The 9,749-nt window shown below is 44.4% G+C and overlaps 1 protein-coding gene across 8 annotated transcripts; it reads left to right on the top strand.

The window, feature by feature from the left end:
* The first annotated feature begins 238 nt into the window (after positions 1-238).
* LOC124008184 (RNA-binding protein 4.1-like) lies at positions 239-9,243 on the top strand. 8 transcript variants are annotated; one of them, XM_046319271.1, is made up of 4 exons: positions 239-369; positions 1,133-1,568; positions 5,903-6,797; positions 8,461-8,597. In XM_046319271.1, the coding sequence occupies exons 2-3, from the start codon at positions 1,157-1,159 to the stop codon at positions 6,775-6,777; spliced, it is 1,287 nt and encodes a 428-aa protein (XP_046175227.1). In that variant the 5' UTR covers positions 239-369; positions 1,133-1,156; the 3' UTR covers positions 6,778-6,797; positions 8,461-8,597. The 8 variants fall into 8 exon arrangements, with proteins under 8 accessions (XP_046175227.1, XP_046175231.1, XP_046175228.1 ...); XM_046319272.1 differs by lacking the exon at positions 239-369 and adding an exon at positions 374-454; XM_046319274.1 differs by lacking the exon at positions 239-369 and adding an exon at positions 469-668.
* Positions 9,244-9,749: the final 506 nt, after the last annotated feature.

Below are 9,749 nucleotides of genomic sequence, written 5' to 3'. Positions count from 1 at the left end.
CAGTTTAGCAAGCCTCAAGAATGTGTGTGACAAGTGCCAAAATAGATTGGCATGCTAATTAGTATTAGTATAAATTTCATTATAGGGCTCTTTGTACAATTAGTTGATAAAAATGGTCATCCTTTTTATCCACTTGTAATAAGACGTTCCCATACAAGACTATTTACAACAGTATTATGAATTGGGTCAGTTTACGTAAAAACATGACATGATGCGTAACTTTATAATTGATGTAGTATCTCGACTGAACAGACGGGGGCGCCATTGTTTTTTTGTATCCCTTTGATTGCGTCACACACTTCCTAAAAATAATCACGGCGCCATTTCAGAATTCATTCATTGGCATTTGCAGTTTGAGTCGTTATTCAGGTAAGGGGGACATGGTGGAAATGGACATCTCAATCAGTGTTGATTTGTATTCAACAAGTTGCTAGAGGGAGGACTAAGACACCCTGTACGATATAATCACGATATGTTTTGTTTGACCAGAATTAGTCATAGCTAGCTCCATACCGTGCGAACGTTTCTTTTCAACAACAAATAATGTAGATATATAATGTTAGAAACTAGTTCACGCAAACGAAGACCAAGCTAGCTGGCTAGGTTATCAACCTCATTTGGATTTCAGTTGGAGGTTTTCGAGAGTGTCAGCCAGGTTAACAGAACAGGTAGCTAGCTAAACTAGCTAAGTTAATTCCGACAGAACAAGCAACTAGCTGACGTTAACTGGCTAAAGTGAGGGAATTTCTAGTTTTTATAACCACGAAGTTAGCTGCAAGATAAAAATAAAAATGTATATATTTATAAAATACGTTCTCTTAATAGCCATGAAAGATTAAATGGAAAGTTCTCAATACTAACGTTAACTTTCCTATTTGGCCTGGTCAGTTACTGTTAGCTGGAGAATTAGCTAGCGGTAGGTAACTAGAACATTAGCTAGATTGAGTTGCTAGCTACTGTACGTCAGATAGCTTGCAAACTTATTCTCTTTTGACATTTTATTAAAGTAGGCCTTTAATCATAACATTAGTTATGAAATTGCATGGCAAATTTTGGACCTGGTATTTTTCTTCATGCTTCACATAGTTGAAATGGACTTGGTAAACAAACAACTGCTTGTCTCCACTTCCAGGAATAACACGCCACAGATTTGAAGATGGTGAAAATATTCATAGGCAATCTTGATTCCGACACCACCGTGGACGAGCTACGCACTCTCTTCTCCCAGTATGGCAAGATCTCAGAGTGCGACATCGTCAAGAACTTTGGCTTTGTGCACATGAACGACAAAGCCGAAGCGGAGGAGGCAATCAAGAACCTTCACCACCATGAGCTCAACGGGGAGCAAATGAACGTGGAGATGAGCCGCGGCAGACCAAAGTCCACCACCAAGCTGCATGTCAGCAACATCCCAGAGGGTTGCACCAACGAGGAGCTGAAGACCAAGTTTGAGGAGTATGGCCCTGTGGTGGAGGCTGACATAGTGAAAGACTATGCATTTGTCCACATGGAGTCTGTGGATGATGCCATGGAGGCCATCAGTAGGCTGGACAACACAGCCTTCCAAGGTGAACCCGCAGATAGTCTGAGCTTTCTGTAGTTACGGAATACACTTCCCTTTAGATGGCATAAAGATCGTAAAGTGATGCCGAAAAGCATTTTGGTTTAATTCTCTGAGTTTAATGGATACGTAATAGCACTAAAGTCGTGATTCTTTCGTGATTATTTTATCCGGTTTCAACGTAACAGTGCAGGTGAACTAATAGATGCTAATATATAAGTATTTGCAATGAGGAAATAACAGCCGTTAAGAAGCAGTGGTGTGCGTGTCAGAACCCAACCGTCTCATGCGTCTCTTCTCTCTCCTCAAAAGGCAAGCTGATGAGCGTGCATCTGTCCACCAGTCGCCTGCGCACGGTCCCGGGAATGGGAGCTCAAACTGGCTGCTATGTCTGCGGGAAACAGGGTCACTGGTCGAAAGATTGCCCGAACGGCGGTCAGAACGGCGGTAGCTATGGTGACAGTGGTGAACGCCCCAGAGGTGGCCTAATGATGGGCCGCGGCAGGGGTTTCCCACGGGGTCCCCCAGGTTTCAGCAGGAGTAGCGAAAGATATCCGAGTGGCTACGGGATGCCCCCAAGAGCTGCGGCATCCTATTACATGGGCAGACTAGGGTATAGCAGATCGTCCAGTTATCTGGGGGGGCCGCCTCTTCCCCCTTTGAGCCGTAGACCTAGCTATGGCTCTGCTCGGGAGTACAGTGCCGATGCCAGGGATCGGTACAGTGGCAGGCTACCGAGCTCTTATCCCGAGAGGGTATCGGCCTATGAGCGAGACCGTTACAGCATTCATGTTGACTATTATGAGAAGTACAGGGCACGGCCATACGGCTCAAGCTATTTTGAAGAGCGCCGTCTGGCCTATATCCCCCTTCCCCCCTCTTCCTCCCTCTCAAGGCTCTCCTCTAGTGTCGACCCGTACGAGCGTCGCCCGCTACCACCATCCTCGGCGACCGCCTCGTACTACTTGCGAGACCGCAGCCCGATCAGACGAGTGCCTGTCACCTCTGACAGCTATGGTTATGAGCGTTCACGGCTGTCCCCGGTGTCGTCCTCCAGAAGCTCCTCGTACGCCGTCCCACAGGCCAGGGACCCTTACACCGATCGGACACGCTATGCTTACTGAGCTACATACTGCCAAGGTGAGCCAACCAACCAGGAGTACTGGCCCATTGCTCTGTGACATTTGGAATGGTGCGTGCCATTGAATGTAAAAAGGTACATGATGATGACACAGTGGGGGCTGGGAACTGTAGACTCGTGTTCATCCTAATAGTTCTTCAATGAAGAACAGAAACTATGCCCCCCCCACAGTGCTTTTAAACCGTAAAACACAATCCAATTCTCAAAGCGAATGCTCTGCTCTTTTCTAGGTGTGTATGACTCGCCAGACTTTTCCTTTGCTACCATTCCTCCTCCGAGCTGCATGGTTCCATCGAGCTGTGCCGCAAACAAACCTTTCGTGACTCGGAATGTGATGGCACGAGAATGATGCAGGCGGAAATCGGCATGTGCATCGTCCTGGCACCTGTGTGCCAGCCGTCGGCAGATGAATCTTCATCTTCAACTGACTAATCAATCCATATTCAAGTCAACATACTTCCTTTATTTCCAGTTGTCACTTACAAGGACACTTAGCTATCTGGAACCACAGGTCTGGCACTGTGTGTGTGATGTTAATACTAGCTTAACTATACCGGCTTTCCACTCGCTTTGTTTGTCTTTTTTTAAATTCTTTTTTTAGAAATTATACATCTTTTTATTTCTAAGAATCTCCTCAAAGCAAATTGGCCACTGAATTTGGCATATTGAGGTGACCATAGTTTAGAGAGTTTTGTCTTACTTGAGAAATATTTTTCATTCATTTAATTGTTTTCAGCTATTAATGACAAATTCTCATTCTTGCCATGTTTCGCTCAGTCATTCAACCACATTTTTGTTTTGAATTTTCCCCCAGTAATACACGATTTAAGAATAAACCGGTATGAATATTTGTGAAATTCATGCACTGGCTTTGAGAACGTTCATGAACATCTGTTTTCTCAAGAGGACATTCCACTTCGTGTTGAGGAAATCCTCGTCATACTGCTTTTGCTTAGAGTTGCTGTTACGGTGACATTATCCGTATCCCAAAACAAACATTCCAATTTGTCTCAGTTGATATGCTTCATCAATAATATCTGCATACGTCTCCTAACCAAAAAGAAGCATTTAAGTTTGTACTAATTTGAACAGTGTGCATAGAACGTATAGATTCATACACCGCCAAAAGTAATCTTCTTGCATAATTCGGGAAGGCCCAATCTGATATACACCAATTCAAGAGGATATAGCAATATATTAAATATGGTTTTCTAACAATCTATGTTTTAGTAAATCAAATTCACCTGTGTTCATTGAATATTCATTGCTACTAAACATGAACCTGTTCAATACAGCAAATAACATGAGCATAACTCAGGGCTATGACATAATCATTAAGGTAAGAGGCTCTTGTCTTAATCACTTTCTATGGGTGCCTTTTACAGCGAAGCTATTTTGGGAATTGTTGTAGTTTGTATTTTTCCTAAGTCCAAGCGTGTACGTTTTTCGCATTTTATTTTTTAATAAACCATAAAGTATTTTTTTTGTGCCAATTTTCTTTATGTATGCTCTCTTCATAATTTATCCACATCGACACTAAATTGAAATGAATGCTTTTCTGATAATACCGACTAAAACCTGGTACTACTAAATCAAGTACAGTCGGAAAGAAATGCACGCATGCTGCTTTCGTCCAATCAACCGGTCTGATTTCGACGCCCTCCAATCTGGTTTTACCTTTTGAGGGGATGGGCAGAGATTGTGCTGTGGCTAGCAGGCGCGGCGCCATTTCATCTCGGAGACCAGTGGCATCCCACAGTGAAAGGTACGAAAGTAGAAAATGTGATTTATGGCGTTTTTTTATGTACATTTTGACGTTGCATATTTCCTTATGTGAACAGCAAATAACTGACATACAGCTATGAACGCGTTTCGGATCTATTGTTAGGATAGCATGCTCGTTATGCATGCATATGCGGACACTTGCTAGAGTTGCCACAAGAGGCAATTCGGTGTCGCTAGCTGTCTTGCACGTTACAAATTACTACACGTGCAAATGTATGCTTTAACTATGCTGAGATGGCGATGTATTTTAAACGTTCGCTTACGTGCCTGAATCATTGGGCTGAATTAATGACCAATGGACAGCTTGTCTAGTTCCAAACCTGCTAGCTGCTTCTGACACTGGTGGCAGAGAGTAACCAGCATTATGATTGGTAAATTGGTCCTGTTAATGATCCAATGCATCCTCTTGCACAGCGGATTATTGATAGAGCGAATTTATCAAATAGTCAAATAATCAATGTACTCTTAGGTTCATAAGACTTCCTGAGCCAAGTTATTTCATGTTTCATCAGTTTAATTTCCTCTTCCACTGTTTATATACTGAAGCAGGAGCATCATCATGGTGAAAATCTTCATTGGGAATTTGTCTCCAGACACCACGGTGGAGGAGCTGCGCTCCCTCTTCTCCCAGTATGGCAAGATCTCAGAGTGCGACATAGTCAAGAACTTTGGCTTTGTACACATGGATGACAAAGCCAAGGCAGAAGATGCCATCAAGAATCTCCACCACTACGAGCTCAACGGGCAGGCCATGAATGTGGAGATGAGCCGCGGCAGACCCAAAGCCTCTACCAAGCTCCACGTGGGTAATATCAACAGCAGCTGTACCAACCAAGAACTACGGGCCAAGTTTGAGGAGTACGGCCCAGTGGTGGAGTGTGACATAGTGAAGGACTACGCCTTTGTCCACTTGGAGCGTGTGGAGGATGCCATGGAGGCTGTCAGTGGGCTGGACAACACAGCCTTCCAAGGTGAACTCACACAGGCAGGGCTTGGTTGGTCAGTGCCCGGTGTGGTGTAGGTCCACCCTGATAATTATAATGAGTTCTATTCACTAAGAAAAGGTCTTAACGAAACTGATAGGTAAGTCATGGATAAAGGTAAGTAGTGAAAGTAAGGGGCAGTCAACCGCTATCTCCAAATCCACATGTACTAATTTTTGTATCTTTAAAATTCATCCCAGAATATGGACTTGTGTGTCAGTTGTGGATATATTTCCATATACCTGGGTCAGTGTTGCTTGGATAGAACAATCGTCAGTGTTTACGTTCAGAGGTGTTTTAAAATGTAGGCTATTAGGATAGTGTTTTAGTACGTGCCCGCCTCCTTTCTGATTCCGTAGATCATATGCATAGATATAGATGGAACAGTTTATTGTATCGTCGTAAACTCTTGCGTCTTTTTTTTTTTTAAAGGCAAACTGCTGAGCGTGAAGCTTTCGACTAGCCGCCTGCGTACTACGCCTGGCATGGGAGAGAGGACTGGTTGTTATCGGTGCGGGCAGGAAGGCCACTGGTCCAAAGAATGTCCGCTCGACACGTTGGGCAACTACAGAGAGGGTGCCGAGCCACGCTCTGACGGATTCGATGGCGGTGCCCCCAGGTTCGGCGGGGGGAGTCGCAGCGGTCGCGTTTATCAACGGGGCTTCAGTGGCGGCGATCCAGGTTACAGTGGCAGCTACGCTTCCGTGCACGACTTTGGCAACAGAGGGTCTGTTTACGGCAGCGGCAGTGTACCCGGGTATGGCAGGGGCGCGGGCTACGAGAGCGCAATGAGTTACAGTGTCCCGCAGGGTTATGGAATGAGCGCTGCCGAACAATGCATGGCCCGGACATACGCCAGCGAGGCAGCGTACGGCTGCACCAGCTCGAGCTATGGTGTGATCCCAGCCAACCCAGTGCGCCGGTCATCTTACGAGGACCGGGATCCTTATGGTGTTGTGGACTTCTACGAGAAGTACCGGGCTCGCTCGTATGGAGCCGGTTATTTCGAAGAGCGCCGGTCTGTCCCTTTGCCAGCCCCACCTCCCCCCTCCTCCTCAGCCATAATGAGGGAGCGCCTGCCGCCCTCTAGCCTCGACCTATACGAGCGCTGTCCCCTCCCTCCTCTACCAGCCTCCATCTCCTCATACTACTCCCGCGACCGGAGCCCAATCCGGCGAATCCCTGCTGATGCTGAGGGCTACGCGTACGAGCGCGCGCGCCTCTCCCCGGTGTCCTCCCTCCCCAGAAGCTTGGCTTATGGCATCCCGCGGGACCCCTACGCCGAGCGGGCGCGCTATGCTTACTAACCTTTTTCCCACTTGTCCAGGTGAGACCTGACTAGCTTTCACAGGTTAGCGTGATTTTAAGTTCCCTGGGAACTACACTGAACAAAAATATAAACGCACCATATAAAGTGTTGCTCCCATGTTTAATGAGCTGAAATAAAATATCCCCAGAAATGTTCAATACCCTGAAAAAGCTTATTTCTCTCAAATTTTGTGCGCAAGTTTGTTTACATCCCTGTTGGTGAGTATTTCTCCTTTGCCAAGATAATCCATCCACCAGACCGGTGTGGCATATCATGAAGCTGATTAAACGGCATGATCATAACACAGGTGCAGCTTGTGTTGGGGACAATAAAAGGCCACTTCGAAAATGTGAAGTTTAGTCACACAGCACAATGCCACAGATGTCTCAAGTTTTGAGAGAGTGCAATTGGCATGCTGACTGCAGGAATGTCCGCCAGAGAATTAAAATGTCATTTCTCTACTGTAAGCCGCCTCCAATGTCACTTTTTAGAGAATTTGGCAGTACGTCCAAACGGTCTCGCAACTGCAGACCACCTGTAACCACGCCAGCCCAGGACCTCCACATCCGGCTTCTTCACCTGCGGGATCGTCTGAGACCAGCCACCCGGACATCTGATGAAACTGGGTTTGCACGACTGAAGAATTTCTGCCCAAACAGTCAGAAACTGTCTCAGGGAAGCTCATCTGCGTGCTCGTCTTCCTCACCAGTGTTTTGACCTGACTGCAGTTTGGAGTTGTAACTGACTTCAGTTGGCAAATTATCACCTTTGATGGCCACTGGCAAAAGGTGTATTCTTTACGGATGAATCAGTTTCAACTACCGGGCAGATGTATGGCATCGTGTGGGCAAGTGGTTTGCTGATGTCAACATTGTGAACAGAGTGTTCCATGGTGGCAGTGGGGTTATGCTATAGGCAGGCAGTTGCTACTGACAACTAACACAATTTGTATTTTATTGATGGCAATTTGAATGCACAGAGGTACTGTGCCGAGATCCTGAGGCCCATTGTCATGCCATTCATCCGCAACCATCACCTCAAGTTTCAGCATGAAAAGGCACGGCCTCATGTCACAAGGATCTGCACACTATTCCTGTAAGTTGACAATGTCCCAGTTCTTCCATGGCCTGCGTACTCACCAGACATGTCACCCATTGAGTGTGTTTGGCATGCTCTGGATTAACGTGTACAACAGTGTTCCAGGTCCGGCCAATGTACAGCAACTTTGAACAGCCATTGAAGAGGAGTGCGACAATATTCCACGGGCCATAATCAGCAGCCTGATCAACTCTCTATGTGAGTGAGATGTGTTGTGCTGCATGAGGCTTTAAGTTATCTGTGTTACCAACAGACGCATATCTGTATTCCCAGTCATGTGCAATCTAGATTGGGGCCCGATGAATTTCAGTTGACTGATTTCCTTATATGAACTGTAACTCAGTAACATCTATAAAATTGTTGCGTTTTATATTTTTGTTCGGTGTAGTGTTAATATAAACACTGGGTGTTTTGATAGTTTCTCTAGGTAATGTCTTAGATCTGTCAGGTTTTCTGTCTTGTCATAGGTTGATAATGCCCGACGCTGTCAAGCCTGTTGATCGAATAGGAGAGAATGCATGCCGTGGAACTTGACTGCATCTTGTGGATGACAGTGTTACTATTTGGTATGCTCTCTTTTCAGGTGTCGCAACAGTGTCGTGCTCGGTTGGCCATCTTAGTTCCGTCTCGCTATGCGTTTCGACGTGGTCGTGGGATGGATGGGGAATGTGCGGACCTTTTACCTTCACTGTTCGATATCTGTCTTGTGTGTTAACTGATAGCTTAGTGATGTTTTGTATTTCCCTGCTGAAAACAGAATGTAAATATAGATTTCAGGTATTATTAGATTTGAGGTATTTTACAAAAAGCAACCATGTGCACGTTTTTTTTTTTTTAATGTGAGTCCTTCAGTTGGTGTTGTAGCAGTAGTTGAATCAGTCATTGCACTTAACTCTAGTTAGCAGTTTTATGAATTAGTGCGATGAATGCAATCAGTTGCTTAACATTCGCCTTCCTTTTTAAAATGCATATAAAACCATTAAAACAATCGATACAGGTGTTGTGAATGAATGTGTAAATAATATATTTTATTTTACTCCACATCTAAGGCAGGGGAGGGATATTATGCATTTTGGCTGATATTTTTCAATACCGTTTGAAAGTGAAATTGCACTCACAAGGGAAGCCCTGCTGCTTCAAATCTAATTTTCCACTTAACATATGACTGTATTGTTCATGTGTTTGAATGAAATAATACACTTTGTATACATCCTTAACATTTTAGAACATTTCTAAACTGTTGTATAGTCCCATTCCATCTTGAAAAGAAATGTGTTTAAGAGTGCATTTGGCACTATTTGCCCTGAATGATATGAGAAATATTTATGTCCATTTTGTTTCTCAATAAAATCACTCTGAAAAGGTGTACTATTTGATTCGTGATTTCGTTCCATGTCTTGTTCACTTTACCCCCCATGAACTCTTGGAATGTAGTTTCCAAGCTCAAATGTTTCCTCGGTATCTCAGCAGTAGCATGAATACATTTTAGTGTGTATTTCTCCTCTTAGACGCTTAACATGATAGTGGTAATATTGTATGGCCATGATCTATACTGTAGTTTAATTTACACACCTGATAGGTTAATCCAGGACAAATCATGTTAAAACATACTAGTTGGTTAGGCCTACACATTGGTTTGATGATTGACCAAAAATATATTCTGAATTATTTTTCCTTTTTTTCTTGTCATGGTCAAATGACTTGGGCATAGTTTTTTTTCCTAATTTGGCACGTAGAAATTTGAGGCCATGAGTAAATTGGTAAATGAAAAATAGCACCGATTGGTCTATGTGGCACTTACAAGCAGCTTCACTTAAAACATATCCTTTGTCCTGTTTGAGCTAGAGACTATAAACTTTGTTGGTTGCAGAG

This window comes from Oncorhynchus gorbuscha, linkage group LG21 (assembly GCF_021184085.1).
Source record: "Oncorhynchus gorbuscha isolate QuinsamMale2020 ecotype Even-year linkage group LG21, OgorEven_v1.0, whole genome shotgun sequence".
NCBI lineage: Eukaryota > Metazoa > Chordata > Actinopteri > Salmoniformes > Salmonidae > Oncorhynchus > Oncorhynchus gorbuscha.
This window is presented reverse-complemented; position numbering and strand designations above follow the sequence as displayed.

Excerpts from the sequence above, each read along its gene's own strand:
- LOC124008184 (XM_046319268.1), top strand. The coding sequence starts at position 4,391 with ATGGGCAGAGATTGTGCTGTGGCTAGCAGGCGCGGCGCCATTTCATCT. Across the intron at positions 4,468-5,033 it reads GTGGCATCCCACAGTGAAAG|CAGGAGCATCATCATGGTGA; the intron begins GTACGAAAGTAG and ends TATATACTGAAG. Across the intron at positions 5,459-5,902 it reads GGACAACACAGCCTTCCAAG|GCAAACTGCTGAGCGTGAAG; the intron begins GTGAACTCACAC and ends TTTTTTTTAAAG.